Genomic DNA, 21037 nt, shown 5'->3' with positions numbered 1-21037 from the left:
ATCGAACAGCATTTCAAGGAGGGCACTTTCGCTTGTTCAAGACTTGATTTTGGTGGGCGGTGAACTTCCTGGAAATATCTCCCGTCCGGGAAAACATCATCAATGAAGCGTATGTGTTGGTGTAAGTGGTAGACAGGCCCAACGTCCTCCGGGCACACGTGCCTAGTATAAGCATGGAGTTGGAAAAAGCTAAAACGACATTATTCACCAGAAGTTCGTAATTGTTCAAAATTTCGAAACTCTCACACGTCGCCCGACGAGTGGGAAATTAATTGAACCCAATTTGGGAAAGGTGCCGGGTGAAAAATGGAGCTTCATGGATGCGTCTTTTCGCCAGTGGAATTCTTTGAAGGTGTAGGGATCTTTTAGATGAAAATTTATTGCCATGATCCTTTTAAAACTTTCGCGTAAAAAAGACCATCTCTTTCTTGGAATGCAAGCCGTTTGAAGCATCAAAAACTCATTCCATATTTCAACTGAATGTTTGCTAAAACATGTTTTTGACTGTATGCCTCTGAGAACCTGTTTGTTGTTGTCTTATCGGTTTGGAAAGCATATTGAAATTTCGTGTGCCTTACGAAGTTTTCTAACTTTCCGCATGAATGATTACTTTCTAACAATTCTTCTCGGGGGTTGTGGGAAAGTGGCTATATGAATAGGTTTGTGACGCAAAAAAGGAGGGTAATTTTGGGTTTGCGTGTTTCGTACGTGTCGCTTCGAGGGGATCGGTTCACGCACTAACTAATCCTTTGTTTACATTTACTTCCCTCGTCGAACGCAGGGAAATTTGGTGCAGGAAACAGCATGCGAAAAACGTCGAGTGGGAGAAATCAATTCGACGGTATTATCCGCTTAAGCCAAGAAGTGCTTTTTGTTGCCAGCCCAAGTAGAGACACGAGCCCTCGGGGTGCGATAAACGATGTCGAGATTGAAGGTCACGAGACGCTAGAAGACGCAGCTTAGCCTCGGAATTGGACGTTGTTTCATTCAGCCTCTGGTTCAGGGCACGCACCCGAGAATTAATATACCAACCTCTCCGCGATGCAGAAAAACCGTCGACAGGGAGGGCAATGTTTTACTTTCCCAATCAATGGTTATTTATGTCGACAGCTTTTGACGTGCAGCGAAAAAGTTGTTCTTCTTGCTGGTGGAAGCAAAATCGTCCCGCAAGATTGAATGCTTACGAGATTCTCTCTTTCTGTGGGTTTCAAGATCAATGTCGGGTGTGTAGAATACATCAGCCGTCGTGGGGGAGCCGTAGGACACTGGGTGGTCCACCCCAGAGTTTGCCATAAACCCTTCGGATTTGTCCACACTCGTTCCTGTCTAACTGGTGTTTCCAAGTTCGGCAGCAATCGGTTGTTTACATCGAAGTCTCTCCATCATCGATACCGTCCGCTCGGGGGGAGGTAGACATTATTCTTTCCCAACCTCAACGGCGACAGAACAGACTCACTGTGGTACGAGCTGGAACGATTATTGGTTTTGTTATTATTATTATTACTATTATCATTGCCCTTGAGCTGATTCATCTCAATTTCGCGAGCGTTGTGACAAAATCGAGAACAAATCGGCGTTGTAGGTTTTCTCCTCCTCGCCTTTGGCGGCAATTCGGGGACAGAACCGGCGCAGAGAACGGTTAAAACTCCTAACGTTGGTAGTTTGCTAGGGCATCCATTTGCGTTTGTCGCCTTTTTTTCTGGTACCAATAAAAAGCAAAAGCATTTCATTCATTATGGATGGTGCCAAATGTTTATTAGAGTGTCGGCCCGTGATCGGTTCGTTTTGCTTTGGTTTTGATTTTTTTTTCGTTCTTCCCCGTTCGGACGATATGCCGTTTGCCGAACGAAACGAACGTTCATTAATTGCCTTCAAACTGAAGATTGTTTTTATTTGCGATAATAAATGCTTCGTTGGTGGTTTGTATTTTTGCTAACGTTTGATGGTTCGAGTATGTGTATAAAATATCTCCCTTTTCGTAAACATTTTTTTGTGGTGATGTACACTTTAATTTAATTTAACTATTTTGCTATCGCTTTCAATCATACCTTGTCAACACAGAGTGGGTTGATACTTAAATAAAATATGTTCTAGATAAGAAACAAAGTTACAAAATAATGAATGAGTGACCGAGGCACAAACAAGTTTGTCCAAATGTAAAATACTCATTTAACACAATCAAAGTTTATCCGGGTTATAGTTATACATGACCTAGGACTAAAGTTTTAATGTGACGCTGTATTTTACGGGTATTTTATTGTTTATCCGTTCCTATGGAATGGAATAAAACCTTCCCTCATAGTCTCTTGTTTTCATGCTCCGTAATAATGTTTCAGGAAGCACTGTAGTTCAATTACAAACTTTTTCGAACCAACTCTAATGGAGTCTTCAACGCTCGAAGCCGGAGAAGCTTTCGTTTGCCGGCCTGCAAAGTAACGTCGTAAAATAAATATTTTACATTCTGTTCTGTGTATCGCGCACACAAATCCACGGACGGTCCACACGGTGCGTTGGAAAACTGGGCTGGATTTTATCCGGTTCGAGTGTTCGAGGATGGCAGAATCCCGGCGATGGATCCGTTTCCGGTTGTTCAGGGTATTATTTTCTTTTAAACGATTTTTTATTCATTTTCTACTGTGTTCTGTTCTGATGGATTATGTACATAAAAGCGCGTGCAGAAATGGTTTTGGCTCTTAGCGATGCTTTTTCTATTCGCGTGGCGTTTATAGGATTTGTTTGCTTCGTAAAAAGTATCCTGCGTGTGCTCTGAGATTCATTCATTCAACCATGGTATTAAAGGAGGTAAAAATAATATCTCGTTTTACGCATGTTTGACTTTTACAATTCCTCTTCAAAAATCTGTGCCAGCAATTTCTCGAAGCATTTCATTCACGCCAACTTCAGCTTCTTCTCTGTGGAACCGCGGAGAAACCCGTTGATAAGAGCCGGTAGCTCTGTCGCAAGCACGCCTGAATTCCCGGAAATCCGGGTCCTTTGGTGGAATTAATTTGCACTATTACGGCTTGTGAAGCACCGCGTCCTGTTTCGGCAGCACCACCTGTTGGCCGGTCCATCGTACTCTGCCCTTTCACAAAATTGTGGGCAGCACAATTTTCTTTCCCGCTAACGATTATGTTTTGGCATGTTTGCGCTTTCATACGTCCTTTCAGTTCACACCCCCTGGGGAATATGCATATGCAGGAATAAATGGGCAAAGTTTTCCGCAGAGAGCGCAACCGTAATGCCTAATAATCCTTGTCGGAAAAACGGATTCGGTCCTCATTCAACTTTTTGAATATTTTCGGCAGCTTCGGAAGCCTCGTAAGAGCGCCTTTCATTGAAAAAATAGATGCAATTAATGGAAAAGTTTTATTACCCTGCAGTCCTGAGGTTTGATCTTAGTCCGAAAAAAAGCGTATACTGATTTTTTTTGTTGTGAATATGAGGATAGTTTAAAGCTATGCAATATTTGTCATTTATCTTTTTCGATCTGGTGTTGTCTTGTGTTTTTCTTGTTACCTATCATATATCTGTTAGTATATGTTCAGAAACTTCTACTCACAGTTAATTACACTTTAATATTTGTCGGACGTTTTCGATTCGCATTTAGTGGAAGATGTTTCGGAGGAACCCAAATAAGAAAGCCAACCTAACGAAACAACATGTACGCTACGGAACCGTAAAAACAACGCTTCTCACGCTATGATGGATCGGTTTTTTGGGGGTTGCTTGTTGAGGGTTTACCGCCGGTGTGATGAGGCCTTAAGTGTGGAACACTGTCGAAAAAGTTCCAAACCTTTTCACGAGTCGCGTGCTCGCCATGAACATGGGATTCGATTTTGCGTGCTTGATAACGAGCGAGCACTTGGACAAAAAAGAAGAAAGAGATAAAATACAAAAAAAGACCATCAGGCACATTCTAAGATAAGGCAATTCGTCGTTATCATCGTTAAACATATTATCGAATTACCATACGCATAGTGATCGTCGTCACGCGCTCGTGTCCAACCCGCTCGCAACTGCTCGGATTGTAATTGATGCTGATGACTGCTCATGATAGTGTATGTGTGTGTGATTGTGCATTGATATTGGGGGTTGCGGTAGTTTAGATTTCCTATCGCCCAGTGCCTATCACTCATGCACTAATCGATCGATGCACTTTTATGATGCAGCATGATAAATCGCGTAGGAAGACATGATGGAGGTGGATGGGGCGGCAATGTTTGTCTTTACGCTGTACTTGTTGTATTTACTTTTTCTTTTCTAGCCGATGTTGCAGCGGGAAACGTAGGGCAAGCAAACACTTTTTTCAGATGATTTATGCTTTGCTCCAGATATGCAAGTCCACCAAGGAACGAGTAGCCTATCGTTTCAGTGGCTTAAATGTAATTTAACTAAAAAGTGCCTACCTTTTAATTTGCTACTGAACTCATTTCCGTACATTTTTATTAGCGGCAAACAAGTAGTGCAATTTATTTTAGTACCATACATAAAATCACTGGGAAAAGCATAATAAATATCATTTATTCAATTGAAGAAAACTGGTAACTAACCCTTTTTACTTTGTTCAAAGATCTCTACTCGAACTCGAAATTTAGAATATAAATATTGAAGAAAACTGGTAACTAACCCTTTACCTTAGTTTGTTTAAAAATCTCTACTCGAACTCGAAATTTAGTTCCAAGAACTCTATAAATAAATTTAAAAAAGGTTCTTGATACTTCAAAATGGTAATGGTGCTTAGAATGTAAATGTTCAAAGATCTCCTCTGTTTCGTGAAGGTCGAAACAAGAGCGGATCTGTAATATTAAATTATCGCAATCAACTATTTTGTGCTCACGTGATCTCGTGCTCGACGTGTTACGTTTCCTACTCACGATAAATACGCTTGATTTGATTAGGACCATTTCTCTGAAGGGAACACGTGTAAAGCACGGGCCCGGCGTTTCACCTCTTACGCTCCGATAGGACACTATCGATTCATTGTGGACCACTTTCAGTGTGCGATTTTACGCATCGTTGAACTTGCGAAGCGAAACCCGATCCATTTCAATCATTTCGAACCCACGCGTCGCGAAATTGTTTCACAACAAAAATGCGGGCGTGCGGATATGCGTGTGTGAGTGTGGGTGAAGGATGGAGAGGCAGCAAATATATCCTCCATCATCCAATATGTTATGTGATTGATTTGTGCTGCGATATGAGAACGCAACGAGGTGTGGAAAATGGATGGCTTCGGGGTGGAAAGGGGGATGGTTTGAGAGTGCGTGAGTGCGTAGACGTTTCCTCCTGGGAAGGGAAAAGGACACAGACACAGGGCTCGATGTTGTTTACGTTCGTGAACCGGTGGTTTTTTTTTATTTTTTGGGTTTTCTCTTCTCTTCCAACAACGTGCACCTTTTCCACTCGAGTGTCCCTTTACTATATCATGACATTGACGTTTGAAAACGAACGGTTAAAACGTTGGCTGGTAGAAGAAGAAAACGTAAATTTACTAGAATATATCCACCTGTTCGTTTCGTGGCACTTTTCACCTTTTCATGGTCCGGCCACTCCGAATCGCACCAGGTTTTGCCCATCAGAGCACACACGCTGTTTATCTCTCTTGCCGATGGTCCATCAGGAGCACGAAAAGCCCAGCGGGAGGCGCACCGGCAGAGGATTGTCATCACGCTACAAGAGCCTGACGCAAACTCCCCAATCACACAAGCAAGCCCCCTTGCTACCGAGAGACTCAGGTGTCGCCGGTTTTATGTGGCCACATCGTGCTGCTCGACCCAAAAACATTACTTTTTGAATAAAATAACCCAGCTCGGAAAAGCCAGAATGAAAAGAAAAATTGTCAAAAAAAAATTAGTTGGGAGTGGAGTGGAATAATAAAAAGCTAGTGAAGGATATGAAGTAAAAGTCACTAAACGACGGGGCTCGATTGAGGTGGGTCCTCCTGACCTTTAAAATGGCGGCACCATGCGGTGCGAATTGAAGAGTTTCCGATGTTCGCATTCGTGTAAAATTTCGAGAAACTCGCACTTAACCTCATTTCCGTTGTGTCGGTTCGGGGAATTGACCCGTTTCGTCCTGTCCACTGCAAATCCCGGTTGACCAAGGTTCCTTTTGCCAATGTTGTGTTGTGAAATGTTTTGCGTTTTTCCAATTTCCGTTCGTTTCCCATATGTTCCATAAATTAAAATTTAAAAATCGCAAATGCGTGGGGTTTGGAAAATTAAATAAAATAAAATTTTCATTATGTTCGTTTAATAACTCCGGTAAGTGGCATCGTCCATGTACTTTACACCGAAAAGGATATATTTTTAAACTGAAATAACCTCGTTTTTTAGTCCTTCGTACGCCACCACGTGTTTGCGTCCGCTCCTACCGTTTGCGGCCAATGTTTGCACAGCACAAAATGTGAGCATATCAGCCAACATTGACAAAAAGTGCAGTGTCGAGCATAACGCTAATTGATATTTCCATCAAACCCTTCCACCGCTTCTTGAGCCTCCCCTTTCTCCGTGCACACACACACACACACACGACGGCTTCTTCTCGAGCAAACCACTGCATCGTCGTAGCTCATTTGTGTGCTCCTTGTTCGTGATCATAGTCCTTTCTTTTTTTCTTCCCTACCGGACACCGGCGTACCCGGCGGCCGCCCTGGTAACTCCCGTGGTGTGTGTGTGTGTGAATGTTTGTTGTTAACCCCTTCTTGCCTCACCTCACATCGCCGTTCTCTTCACTAATGGCCAATCGCTTCACGTCAGCTTCTAATCAGCGTGTCCTCCTTTAAATGGCTTTTGCCCGATAGGGCGGAAGCAGCTCTGTACTCCTATTTTGTCACTTGGAAGCTCACAACCTTACACCATTAGCGATCGCTTGTTTTTTTTCTTCTCCACCGGCCACTTTCATGAAAAGAAAATGCCGTTTGCCGTCGGTCTGGAAAATTCATTAACGTTACTACCGTAGCACTCCCGTTTCAATCCGGTGTCGAAACTCCAAACCCGTTGATGGATTGTTTTTTATCAAACACACAGCACGGCAAAAAAGGACCTCCTTCGTCTATCTTTAAAAGCTACTAAAAACCACCTTTTTGTGGAATTGAATTGCGGCCCAAAAGGTCAAAACGTTACCCGCCGAACGATTAGCAACAATTCGTCTCCAACTGGTCGGAAAAGTGAAGCGTAGAAAAACTCGTTTACTAAATTGTATCGAGCAATTTCTACTGTCAGAAAAAGGCTTCATTGAAACCCGTGTTTCTCGTCAAAGGAATTAAATTAGTCGTCCGAATGATTAAGCCAAACAATCCCAAAGTTAGGCTCCGGTGAGTTTATTAAATTGTCCGCAAAGGGAAAATCTTTGCCAGATCCTTTAAAACCTCCCCCGCGCAAGATACGACAAAAGGTTTTTGTGAATGAATGGGAACCTAATAAAAGCAGAGAGAGAGAGAGTGAATATTACAACCACAATAAAGGAAAGCCAGACACGAAGTGAAAGCGAGTGGCCGAGCTACAACACATCCTTCGAAAATTGGCCACGGGCATCGTTAGGCTCGGTTTAAATATTTTATGTACACGCTCTTTTGACTGAAGAAAATTTTCTGTTTTCTTTTCCTGTTTCTTTTGGTAGCATCCCCGGGCGTTTACTTTTCCACCTCGAAGCTTCGCGTGACGCTGCCGGTCTCGAAGGAATCCTACATCATCCTGCGCAGTGAGCCCATTGTAAACCTACGCCTGCTTTCGTCGTCGGCGACGGCAAGCGGAACCGGGCAGAGTATCGGATCGGCTTACAGTTACGCCATCGAAAGTCCCTCCGGCGACAGCAGTAGCAGTAGCGGGACCGAGCTTTTGAAGGTGGACGAACATACGGGCGATCTGTGGGTAACGTCCGGCATCTACGAGCTTACGAACGTAACCGAGTTTATCGTGGTCGCACGGAATGCAACGGGACAGATTCCGGCGGCTCGGCTGAGCCTCACCATCGAACCGCAGCCGGTGGCCGAGGGCGCTCTGGATAGCTTCTGCGAGCACCATCCGGAGCGGGCCTGCTTCTGGGACACGGTGCAATATCGGGTGGCAGAGAACGGGCCGCGCAACTGGACGATCGGAACGGTTGGTCCCGCCTTTTACCGACGCTTGTGTCCTCAGCATCAGCCAGCGTACGAACTGCTGCGTGGGGAAGAGTCGAATCCTGCCGGCGGAGCGGATCGGTATCTGCTAGTCGCACCTACCGATGGCACACTGCGGACAAGGCTGTCCTTCGACCATGACACGCACGCACCGGGACCCACTTTACAGGCTGCCGTCCGGTGCACTCTGCAGCAACAGGGCAAGGTGACCGGTGACGGTGGTTCTCAATCCGTTGACCGGACGATAACGGTGAACGTGCTCGATCGCAACGACAATCTTCCTCGGTTGGAAGCAGCGAATGGCAGCGTCGCTTCCGGGCAGGAGCATCACCAGCAGGACCTTCCCAGCTACGACGTGTACGTCGACGATCCACATGTTAATCAGGTGAGCGACTTCGGGCCTCTCGAGTGGGGAACTAAATTAAATGAAATTTTCATATTTTGTAGGTAAACTGCACTTCAAACAGAATCATAATACGAACTTTCGAGGGAGCTGTATGTAGGTTGGGTATTTTTGGTAGTATATTCCACCCATGGCTTACCAATATGTTTCATTTCTTGTTGAAGTGAAGGACCTATCAAACCACCCAAATTCGATTCGTGGCCGCTGTACATCCTAATTCGTTCAAGCAAAAAAAAAAACATAATTTGACTACTTGAAACAACCAAGCTTATTTTATTGTAGGTCCCAAATTTTATTTTGAACCTTATTGCGTACCTTTAAAGATGAACAAAAGGCGCGCATTCTATGGAAATGTTTTTCGTGATCCGATTCTATATGGTGCAAACTGTGTTATTCTTCTTTCAACGCTAGTTAAACTCGATCAAATGTTTCTCTTGATCCGTCGCTAACGGATCATCGAAAAAAATAACTTCCTTTGTACAACGGTCGATGTTCAGTTTAGAGTAAGAACGGATCTCAATCCTTGAATATCATGGCCTCCTGACTGCTCGTGAATATCCTGGAATGTACATTTAAACTACTATCAACCTCCATCATGACACCGAAGAAGCGCCAGTTGAGCGTTGAACGACAGCCTTTGGCTTTTGCAATCTCCGTGTTTCCCATTTGCGTAATTGAATTCCTCGGCACCAAATCCGTACCGCGGGGTGGTGGATGTTGACGGTGCCGCCCTAGTATACTATGCGATTTTGTTTATTGTGTTTGCATAGCGCACAGAAGAGTTTCACGTCCTGAACTTTCCTGCGGGCTGCTGAGATGAGGTTTTTCGCCAACTATGATCTATTTTATGAAGTTTCCTTTTACACGATACTGACCTTCACAGCTACCTTTTATTCTCCGCATTTTTTTTGTCCGGCTTTATCTGACATGCTGGAACAAATTGTACTATAGAACGGGTTTGTGACCGGAAACTAGCTGCAAATTTGTGTTCCCATCTCGCCTAGGAAAGGAATTAGATCTCCATCATCACGTAACGACTTTACGATGCCCCGTTTCCAGGGCACAAGAAAACGGGGCCAACGTAATTAAGAATGTATCAAATTCTTTTTCCCCATACCGCGGCGCCTCATCTCCGCGAGGGTCTCTGTCCCTTCGGAAAAGGGACGCTCGGCAAATGGCACTGGCTAGTGGATGGCCATAAACACCGTTAAAACATGAAACCCCGCACACCCCGTGCCTCGCTTGGATCCCTTAATCCGCAAACCCTCAAATAGCCTGCCGCTGATGAGTGAGATGTTCCCTTTCGCTTCGGTGGCTTTCGCTTTAGTGGCAAGAAGGATGTCCCTTTAGTGTGTCCCCGGACGATGGCTTGTTGTAACGGCGTTAAATTAATTTGCTGCTCGCTCCAAAACTAGTGACGGGGACTGTCCGCGTTGCGCACCCCATTTTCATGGATCAGTCGGTCCGGTGAGGTGATTAGTGGCCGTCGTCGATGACGATGAAATTTTAATGACTTGATCAAACATCGTCCGTGCTGTGAGGCGAGCAGCCCGCCAAGCAATCTTTTACCGGTTCGTGGTGCGGTAGAACCGAACCAGTGAAGACACGGTTTACTTACACAGAGGATGTCCTTTTTTGCTCCAAAAAAGAATGTATCCTCTGTTCCTGTATTGACACAGCTTTGCTACAGGTTCCTGGTCATCAAAGTGAGGTGCAAATGTATTGGCCTCCCCCAATCGTATTGGCAAACATAGTGTTTTTATGGTACGTAGTGAAAATCATTCGTCCTTTCTTCCAGGTCGCCGCTTGGGATTATTGAATATTTGGCGGAAGAGCATAAGATAGGTCAAAGATGAGATAATGAGGAAAACACACGGATTATTTCGCCTGATTGCTTAAACGACACCAATGAACGTTGGCGTCTTTGGCGAATCAGAAGGTAAACCATGTGTCCAATAAGGACACGTAATTGCATCCAATATTCGAAAAAATTGTACAAATTTTCTAAATATTTAGATCATTGACATCATTGTTACCCTAGCCACCACGCAGTAGGGCTCTTTTACCAGGAATTCTCTTTGAAATTTGGAGGAAATTTATTCCACGACAAAACATTTGCGTACAACCTGGCATCCTCTGCGTTGACTGTTTTCGTCCTTGCTTTTAACCGTCAGCCAGCCAAACCCCTTTCCCATCGTGTTTTGACATTACCGGACATGGAGAGAGTTTACACACGGGATGCACAAAATGGAAATTTGATCCTTCCGGACACCGTCAAAATTGGCGCGCCGACACGTCGCGCGCAACCGAAAGCATGGCTCAAATTTCACGACGTTACTCTGTTTGACAATGTTGATGAATTTTAGGAACCTTTCATGCCGGGTGGAAATTGCCCCCCTCCTTAAAGGGAAAAGGATCCCTGTCGCGCTGCCGTCCTCCGAGAATTGAACATATTTTTACTGCCAATATTTGCTAGAAAAATTACTTGTTTGTCACTCCGGGAGAGCGGGTTTACGGTGTAATTTTAAACCGCAATAGAAACGGTAGAGCTGAGGAATCTTTGAGGCTCCTAAGGTATGAAAGCAAAACTATTGTCAGGTTAGGTTTCAATAAGCGAGAACGATGGGCAATGTATTCCTTTTTATTTCCTTCGTCCTAAATCTCGAAGGTGTACACTTATTCTAAATCTACCATAGGAAATTAACTAAAAGCGTTTGACTTCTGGACGTTTCTACGCGCTTTCTAATCCGTTTTCGTTCATCACCCTGGGAAACTTTCCCGCTGGGCTTAGCCTAATGATTATAAGGAAATGGGCCTATTTATGGAGCATCGTAGAGGAGTGGACACACAAACACTAACCCCTTAAGGATTACATCAGTGTACCTTATTGTTATGGGTCTTGACTTTGACCGTGAACCTTCCGAGCGGGTGGGGCGGGAATGTCCTGGGGTTGTGGATGGAGAGCTGATCATCATCATCCGTCAAAGGTTTCCCGACGACGCCCACAGCGTCATCGTCGCGCTTCGCAACATGGCGTGACGGGGGAAGAATGATCGTTGGTTGTACGCGCTGTGGCTGAGATTTCGCACCACTGACCTTATCTGTCGTCGGCATGTTACCGGCGACAAAATTCGCAGAAGCGCTCTCTCGATAGCCTGTAGCTGACACGGCGAGGTCGAGCACTTTTGTGGGAATTACAACAAGGCGATAGGAGAGTTGGGGATAGTTGAAGTAACACCACCATCGCTTGTTGTTGCACCCAGTGTCGGGGATGATGATGGCAATGTCTGTACCGCACTGCCCGTCGGAGGTGATGCCTCCTTATGCCCTGTCCATTTCATCCACCGTTGGGAGACGTTGCGTTTCACTTTTGTTTACCATCAGGCAGATTAATGGAAGCTAATCACGCGAGCAAAAGAAAGTCGATGGCGGCGCAGTTCATATAAACCAGACACTTGGAGGGGTGATGGGAGAACTAGTAGTAGTGCGGGGTCATAAAAGGACACGGTTCATTTGCTCAAGCACACCCACGAAAAGTGTCGAATCAGGAATCGCACACTCGGCACGAACGGACAGCGACCGTCAGACGGAACACCAACGGAGGGAGAAGTCGGGCTGCCCGCGCGGGGGTGGCAACCTGAAGTGGATTGGATCCAAAAAATGCGCGCCGTTGCAGCCTTGCCGGACCAGGTTTTTTTCCCGAGGTGCTGTTGTTGTTGTTTGGAGCAGCTCCGTGTGTCTCCGTAGCTTGTGGTTATAGTCTTCAATTGATTAGATTCCCCGGAGCCTGACCATGAAAACTCCCTGCGCGCCGACTTTCGACGAGTTCGATGACTTTTTGTTCCAAACCATCGCCGTTTTGTGTCTGTGTGCTTGTGTATGCATGCTTGAGCATGGCCATAAACGTCTTTCTTTTCTACCCGCAGGAAGATTATAGCCCTCGTAATAACGGAGCGTAAATTGTTTTAGTCTCCCCACCCGTATCCATCAGCTGCCCTGGGTCTGGGGTAATAATAAAAGGACATTCTAATCCAACTTGAGGAAAACATGTAAACCTTACCGCGACGAGCTGCTTATGGCCCCGGCCGGATGTGGAAGTACCGGAAACGAACGCTGCTGTGCATTCGGTGAACCGAAGTAATCGGGACAGACGCCGAGCGTCCGATCGACTGACTGAGGCTCCCATTCTGTGTTGGACCAAATGAATTTGCATATTTTCAGACCAAAAAAACACACACACACTGGCCGGGAATGCAAATCCTGGTCCGCTAGTGGCTGAAAATGGTAACCGTGTGTGTGTGTGGAGTTTAATCCTGGCAGAAGAAGATTCTCGTGGGGAAAAGAACGGCTGCTTGGAACAAAGAACACCCATAAAAGCAGAACCAAGTGTGGGCATCTTCCCCAACCGGGTGGCGGCCGGTTGAAATCGGGCCTGGAGTTTGACTGCTGGAGGAAGTTATAAAGTGAACCCATTTGTTATATGAGCATTATATGTATTCCGTCTGTTTGCCTAACGGGGGGCGCTGATCTTTTGGGGAGTTTTCTTTTTTTTTTTATACCGGGCGAAGGAAGTTTGCATTAGGAAACGGAAACGAAAATCTTCATCAAACGTCTCCGTCGTTGCTCGGTGGGGCCAATAAAAGAAAAGGATTATACTGGTCGCCGGAACAAACACAATCCTTCGCGTGTCGTATCAGTTGTTTTTGAGGCTAGGACTGTTGGAATGTTTGGTTCCGTTGTCTGGGGATTTAGTAAATTTGAAAAAAGTATGTAACGTTGAGAAAACGAGACTATTGAGATGACCAAAATGTTATTAGTCTACCAATCCCCTCACCTATGGGAAGGCATCACAACACTGATGGTTTTGATTTAATCATTTAGTGAGCTGTTTCTAATGAAATAAACCTAAACACAAGCATTAAACCTAATGCTAGACACTAAATTGGGCCAGTCATCGAGAATGTTTCACCATTATTGTGCAGGTGGGAAGCTTTTGATTGATTGGAAAATGTGTGTGATTTTATCGGGGTATATTGAGGAAAATTAATTCCCTTTTACGCCCACTAGGTGGAAAGTTTATTGTGTCATTGTGTGATTCCGGGCGCGATAAAAGTAATATATCCCTGTGTGGAACATTATTACACCTTTTGGCGGGTGATGGTGAATGATATTGCAACTTTCTTTTGCTTCAGACGACGACGTTGACAAATTGATAAACCCCTTTCTTTGTACATTGGGAACTTTCGATGAACATTACCCACTGTTTTCTATTCTGTACTTATTATTGTTATTGTATGTGGGGATCTCGTAATTCGTCACGAACGATGGCATCGGTTCATTATGTGTGGTGCACTGTTGGAAAGCTTCTTCCTTCACAGACAAGAGGAGGAATGGCGATTAATTTTTACTCCATTTCTCGGAAATCTATCTGTATCGGTACAAATATTGTATATGTTATAATAATTCTCGAAATCGATGAACATAAGCTCTCTCCAACACGTGGTACATCACTGGCTGCCAATCACTTTCCAATGCACTGCTGTAGGCGCGTCAAACAAAAATGTAATCTAATTGATGACGTCCGAACGCACGTCCTTTAGAAGAAAAGTTTTGCTCCAAATTTAGCAACTTTTGATTACAGTTTTTCATTATCCCCCTCTCCATTAATTCCCCCCATACAACAAACAGCAACGTGGGGGAGCCCGGGTAGCGGGCGAACATTATTCTCGGAAAATTTCCTTCCAAGAAAGGTGACCCTACCCATTCGCAATTTTTCCGCTCGATGTGCGCCGCCTCTCGACGACCCTGCTGCGTTGAGGGGCAATTGATTGAAGGCGACAGCTTCTGTTGGAGTGGCGGAGTGTAATTTACGAAACCCAAACAATCGCTGGCTTATCATTTTCCCATCGTCATCTCGGTGTGATGAATTGAATAATTTATTCATTTATATTCTGCAAACGAAAACAACGTATTTCTGCCTAATCGAAGTGATGAATTGCGATCTCTGTTTGTTTTGGCATCGATCTGATAGCACCGGGTCGGGAACTGAAGCATATTTTCAACTCTCAACTAAATGTTTCGACGGTCTGTTTACTTTCGGGTTTTAGGACGACACCGTCGGGCACGTGCGGGTGGTTTTCACCGACGACGACTCGATACCGCTGAACACGCGCGTCCACTACAAGCTGCACGGCGACGTCCTGGAGCTGTTCCGTCCCGATTGTGCGATGTACGAGAACGAGCATGCCGGTGGCCTGAAGCAAACCGTTTTCGGATGCAGTAAGTTGTTGTTGGCGGCTCGGGAGAAAGTTTCGGTTCGATTCTATAGCTAATGCTAATTATGTCATGCTGTGCCCCTCTGTGTGTGTATTTTGTTCCCATTTTCTTCGCAGAGCTTGTATTTGCCCGTTCCGGTATACTGCGCAAGAGTCCTTACTGTGTGACGCTGCAGGCGGTCGATCCGACGGTGGAGCTCCCTAAGGGGGCGGCAAAGGACGAAGAGCGAAGAACATCGTACGCGAACGCTTCGATCTGTCTCAGTACGAATCTGAATCGCATTCACGAGTACGACCTTCCCAGGCCCGAAGCACTGACGAGTGGCGGAACGTCGGTCGTTTCTCCCCCCGGAGAGGGAAGCGGATTCCGTAGTGGTGACGGAAAAGTTGGTGGTCGTAGGAAAAGCAAGAAGGAAACGGTATCCCCCGGAAAGATTGCGTATCCACGCGAGGCGTACGTGTATGATACGTCACGACGGTACGCCCGGATCGCGGAACCGGGCTCATTCCGGCAGCTGTTTCAGGAGAATCGTTTAGATTTGAACTTCCGCCTGACCGCTAACCCACTGGACGCTTTCGGCATCACGCAGAACGGGGGTATTATCTACCTGCGGAACGAGACCGTCTTTCGTAAGCAGCTGGAAAGTCGGCACGAGCTGACCGTGGCCTGGAAGAACTACAGCGTCACCATTCTGGTGAAACTGCGGAAGAATCCGGATGCGGTGCGGTGCTTGTCGGTAGCGGAAGAAAGGAGAATTACTGAGGAGCAGCACCACGGCATGGAGTTGGACTTTTGTGCGATCCATGCGAATGCAACGAGTTGTCAGAGTGCTTGCGGATTGGGCAGTCTGCTGGGACCGTGCGTGTATCGGCCACCTTCCGCGACATCGCTACCGATGTGGGCTACCGCGGAGTATCCGACCTGCTCATCCGGGCTGTCACACTGTCCGGACGGGATTTGTGATCCGCTGGAGGAGATGGGCCACCGGGAGCAGATCCACATATGCCCACAGGATTGCGTTTACCGGAAGGACATCGTTGGACTGCATCATTCGGATAATGCGCCGCGCGGTATTCACACGGCCTCCGGTCACTGCCATTGCCGTTCGTCCGGTGTTTGCGAGTGTACGGAAAATGTCGGTATTCGACCGGAGGACAAGCGACGCAAGACGACCACGTCGAGTTCGACCTCCACGACGACCACCACCACGACAATTACGCCCTCATCCGAATCATCCGATGTAGAATTTGTGGCCGGTTCGAAACCACAAAATGGTTCGCTCGATGGGGTGAAAACGGGTCACCGCGATCGACCGGAAGATTCGCTACCGGAGGCAGTCCGCGACGGCAGCTATTACGAACCAGGACTTATTAAGGGCCCGCACGCGTCCATCTATCTGATCGCGATCGTTCTCATACCGATGGTCGTGGCCGTGATGATCGTGCTGTACTGCTTCAGCCGTAAAGTGACGGTGAAAAACAAACTGCTTCACGGTGGCACCAGTTCGGGTCCGGGTGGCCTGAACAGTATCGGCATGAACCTGGTGAGCAACGACACGGAAATCTTTAACGTGGAGCTTCCGTTGGCGTCGCGGATGAACGAGTTCAACTTTAAGATCGATGTAAGTAATATATCAGATGTCACTTTTATCAATCACTTAAGTTAAGATAAGGACTAGCATATTAAGGTCGTAATGTTGTAATCCAAACCGTATTTTTCCATTCAAACGAAACTGATTCGCTTATTTGCTTGTTATTACCTCTTCTCAGAACTGTAGGAAAATTATCGACTTTCTTCAATTATTTCCATCAATTTCCACTTCGTTTGCATAATGAATGAATAATACATTGAACGGTAATTTACAAGAGCTTTTATGCGTCATGTTTCGTGTTGTTCTTGGAATATCGAGTTTTGCTTTACATCACAAGTTTCCAGAGTCGCTCAAGGGCGTGAAACTTTCTCATGGAATGAACAGATATCCGTTTTTATTTAATTGCTGCTGTTGATTTTTTCTCTTCTTCATGTTCTCCATGTTGCTTCGATTTTTCCTTTTTTTCCATAGCCATTGTATTGTCCTTTTACAATGAATCCTTTTAATGTTCGGTTAGCTTATTCTGAGAAAAGTTTGAGCTCTTTTATTTCTGTTCTTCTCATACAGCCTGGTGTGAAAGAGAGATCCATTAAAGACCTTAATTTCAACTTCAACAAACTTCACCATTGGCTATGGATTGGCCTACCTTGTTATCTTAAAAACCGTTTCCATGTTTGCGCAAATTGTTGCGTGGTGATGTTCCAATGCAGCAGTTTTTAGTCAAGGTAAAATCTATCTGCTATCATAGGCCGTTATCGATAAATGATGCATTGTACTTGGATAATTTAATAAACTTCTATTGCATTTTGGTATGTACGGAATCCACCAAAACTGCTTGGTGGAGCCGCTTTACCGGTTTGTTTTGAACCGGAACGGTCGGGGAAAATATCACGGCAATATCAATTTACAACCTAGCCCTGCAAATTTAATTAGATATAGACGTCTAACCTTTCACTGCCCGCCCATCCATCCGCCACTTTGTACTTAAGCTTGTGTTTAACTTTCTTCGTCCACGGCAGTACGACTCCAAATGGGAATTTCCACGCGCGAACCTCATCCTCGACGCGACGCTCGGTGAGGGCGAGTTCGGCAAGGTACTGAAAGGGTACGCCACGGATCTGCCGGACCGGCCGGGCATCACGACGGTGGCGGTGAAGATGCTCAAGACGGGCGCCAACTCTGTCGAGCTGCTGGCGCTCCTTTCCGAGTATCAGCTGCTGCAGGAGGTGAACCATCCGAACGTGATCCGGTTGCTGGGCGCGTGCACGAAGGGCGACTCGCCGTTGCTCATCATCGAGTACTGCCAGTACGGGTCGCTGAAGTAAGTCTTCGGTGTGCGAGAGAGGAGCTCGTGCATAAATCAATGTTAAACGTTGAATTTCCTCTACCAACAACACAACTTTGTTTGTTTTTGGTTTCTCGCAGGAATTACCTTCGCCTGAGTCGCAAGCTGGAGGTGATGAACGCCGACTACGAGAACGCGGTCGAGCCGATCACGGTGAAGGACATCCTCTCGTTCGCCTGGCAGATCAGCAAGGGTATGGCGTACCTGACCGACATCAAGCTGGTACACCGGGATCTGGCCGCGCGGAATGTGCTGCTGGCCGAGGGTAAGGTATGCAAGATCTCCGACCTGGGGCTGACGCGCGACGTCTACGAGGACGACGCGTACCTGAAGAAGAGCAAGGATCGGGTTCCGGTCAAATGGATGGCACCGGAATCGTTGGCGGACCACATCTACACATCGAAAAGTGACGTCTGGGCGTTTGGGGTGCTCTGCTGGGAACTGATCACGCTCGGCGCCTCGCCGTACCCGGGCATCCCGCCACAGAATCTCTACAACCTGTTGAAGCAGGGCTACCGGATGGAGTGCCCGAAAAATTGTTCCGAGGAAATGTAAGTGAAACGAAACTGTAGTAGGGTTTTAAATCAATTCTCTTTTATACTGGATCGATTATTCTATTTAAAAATTTAAATTTCTCCAAAAGGCAACGGCTAACAATTAGAGATGTTTAAATTTTCTTTACTTAAAGCTTAATCTTTCGCTTATTTTGAACGATAGTATCCTTAACCTCAAACTGGAAACTCTTGAAAACTAAAAAAAAACCATGGCAACGAATGAAATACATAGCCTTTGTGATTTGAATTTAAAACAGAAAGTTGCATTAATTTTAAGTGGGCTTCATGGAAAGTTATTGATTGTCACTGATAAAATTATAGATTACGGTTGCATTTTCGATTTTCATTTCCCAAAGTGAACTCATCTTTACATTACAATTTCAAAATATTGTGCATATTTTATACTTTTTGTTCCACTTTTAGTTATGGCATCGTTCGATCGTGTTGGGCTGACGATCCAAAGCAAAGGCCTAGCTTCAAGCATCTAGCTGGCCAGTTCGAGCTCCTGCTGGGCCGCAGTGCCAAGTACATCGACATGGAGCAAAATTCCATCTCCAACCCGGTCTATTGCGTTAACGTAGATGGTAAGCGGGCATTAATTGACGTGCATTTCCGATGTGACCCTTTCATAACGTCCCTTGTTCCCATGCTTTCCTTTCAGAAGTCGATTGCGCCAAGTTAGCAATCTGCAAGGAGGAACAGGATCGCCTGGAAAGTCTCTGGACGCCACCGCAGTACGAAACGGTGAACGACAGTAGCGCCGCCGAGCTGACCGGCCGCTATCAGTCACCGTCGTCGTCGGAACGCGTTGTTATCCTGCCGATGACGGAAGACAAGCGGCAGCTGCTGCTGCAAAGCTATGACACACCCCGTCCACTGATCGAAACGGCCACGATCGAGCAGAAGCTGCGCTACGAAAACGACGTCCGGCTACGGCCGAAAAAGCTCGGTAGCAGTGAGGAGATCGATGAGGTCGAGGGTTCCATCGAGCGGTTGCTACAGCAGAAACACCATCATCATCACTACAACACGTCCAACAACAGTCCACCGCGTGGTGGTCGATTCGAGGAAACGTCCTTCATCACCGCTTCAGCCAGCGAATCGAGCAATGGCGGCGGCGAGTACGACTCACCAAGCCGCCAGCCGAAGCGTGTCGTGTCCTATCTGGATATGAACCGGAATTGCCAGAACCAGCTGAGTGCGAACCTCGAGATTAATCACGTGGTCGATAAGAAACAGTCCAAGGATATTGCCCTACGGTACTCCAACGTGGACAATGAACAGGTGCACCTAGTCCTGGTCGATCCGCGCACCGGCGAAACGTCGGCCCTCGTTGACGAGGACGACAGGAAGCTCGTGATGGCACCATCGACACCACCGATGGTCATTACTGCTGCCGTCCAGCGGGAAGGGGAACACCATCCGAAAGGCGTCGATGGCCCCACTGTCCAATATACGGAGGTGGTAAAGAAGCATAACATAGGAAAGGACCCGGTGGGACTTACCCTCACCTCAACCGTTTGAAGACCCCTAGAAAGAGAAAGAGAGAGGGAGAGAGTTGTTGTTGAGAGAGGTTAAATGTTAGATGTGGAAGGATATTTTTTACAATTTTACAATATCACTAAGCGAACGGCGCATCGCCACGCGCGAAGCGAAGCCCACAGCTGGGAATCTTCCGGTGGGAGCCCATTTTTCCTTCCCTCTGCCTTAAAAGCACGGACCAAGCGGGGTGTGATGGCGGTTGTTTTGTGGTTCTCTACCGAGAAGTTTTTCCCGGTGAAAAGATGGTGTGCGTTTGCATGTGTTGCTTACTACTGTTTATCGGGAGGTGGAAAAGGAAATCACAAACTCACACACAAACACACATAACCATTCCCTTAACAAAAGGATTCCTCGTTCGTCCGGAAGGTGCATTAGCATAAGCTATTATTGATTCAAGCTATTTATTTCATATCCATCTTGTCTCATACGTGACTGCGTTCCAAACGTTGGATCGTGTTAATTTAAACGGGGCATGAAATACTTGGCCATCATTTTGCTTGCGCGCGTTTTACACTGCAAGCCAAGTGCAACAAAAGATTTCTAGTTTCTTAAGCAGAACTTTCCAAAGTGCAGCGTATTTAGTAAGTAAGGAAAATGATGATAGAGACAAACAAAGGCAAGGCTGTTCGGAGGGACGATTTAGAAATAATTTCCCTACGAAAGGGAAGGCTACAGAATCCCCCCTTCAAAATTCCGCACATTGCTCTCATGTAAATGTTCGTGCTACGATTATTTATTAATTTATGTATCTCCTGTAAGTTTCCACACAAAATGGACATTTTCCGAAGTTGAGTTTATGTTTAAGTAAGTGCTTCCTTTTGTTTTCCCCCCTTCCTTATGATAATTTAAAATGAACTCGGGTCAAAAAGCCATGCAATGAGATTGAACTAGTTTAAGCATAAAGTTTAGCGACTCGCGCCCAATGTCCCAATCGAAACGATTAGACAGTCTTCTGCCTTCCTCGGTCAAAACGTGTGAACTACGCCTTCGATAGGCGGGCTTTGGATCGCCCATGCACGCCAAATGAATCAGATAGAAATGTAAGGTGAATTTTGCAACAAAAAAGGTGATTTAAGAGAGACAGTGCCATCGAAAGCTGTTCACGAATGGTGATTTAATTTAGCAAACCCCTTGTGCATTCCTCCATGGTCGATATAATAAGCGGTGTGTGGCCACATTGAGGCTATAATTTATTCGTTCTCGT

At 46.0% G+C, this 21037-nt stretch overlaps 1 protein-coding gene across 1 annotated transcript; it reads left to right on the top strand.

Moving 5' to 3' along the window:
- Positions 1-173: 173 nt before the first annotated feature.
- LOC131293107 (uncharacterized) lies at positions 174-19815 on the top strand. Its single transcript, XM_058321185.1, has 8 exons — positions 174-213; positions 7624-8507; positions 14633-14804; positions 14918-16422; positions 17412-17713; positions 17818-18288; positions 18715-18875; positions 18953-19815. Exons 1-8 carry the CDS (start codon positions 174-176, stop codon positions 19813-19815), a joined length of 4398 nt encoding a protein of 1465 aa, XP_058177168.1.
- Positions 19816-21037: the final 1222 nt, after the last annotated feature.

The sequence above is a fragment of the Anopheles ziemanni genome, chromosome 2, assembly GCF_943734765.1.
Source record: "Anopheles ziemanni chromosome 2, idAnoZiCoDA_A2_x.2, whole genome shotgun sequence".
In the NCBI taxonomy this organism is placed as follows: domain Eukaryota; kingdom Metazoa; phylum Arthropoda; class Insecta; order Diptera; family Culicidae; genus Anopheles; species Anopheles ziemanni.
This window is presented reverse-complemented; position numbering and strand designations above follow the sequence as displayed.

Bases quoted from the DNA above. Each gene is read 5' to 3' on its own strand.
- LOC131293107 (XM_058321185.1), top strand. From the start codon at position 174: ATGGAGTTGGAAAAAGCTAAAACGACATTATTCACCAGAA. The intron at 8,508-14,632 runs GTGAGCGACTTC...TTCGGGTTTTAG, and splicing joins ACGATCCACATGTTAATCAG to GACGACACCGTCGGGCACGT. The intron at 18,876-18,952 runs GTAAGCGGGCAT...CTTTCCTTTCAG, and splicing joins CTATTGCGTTAACGTAGATG to AAGTCGATTGCGCCAAGTTA.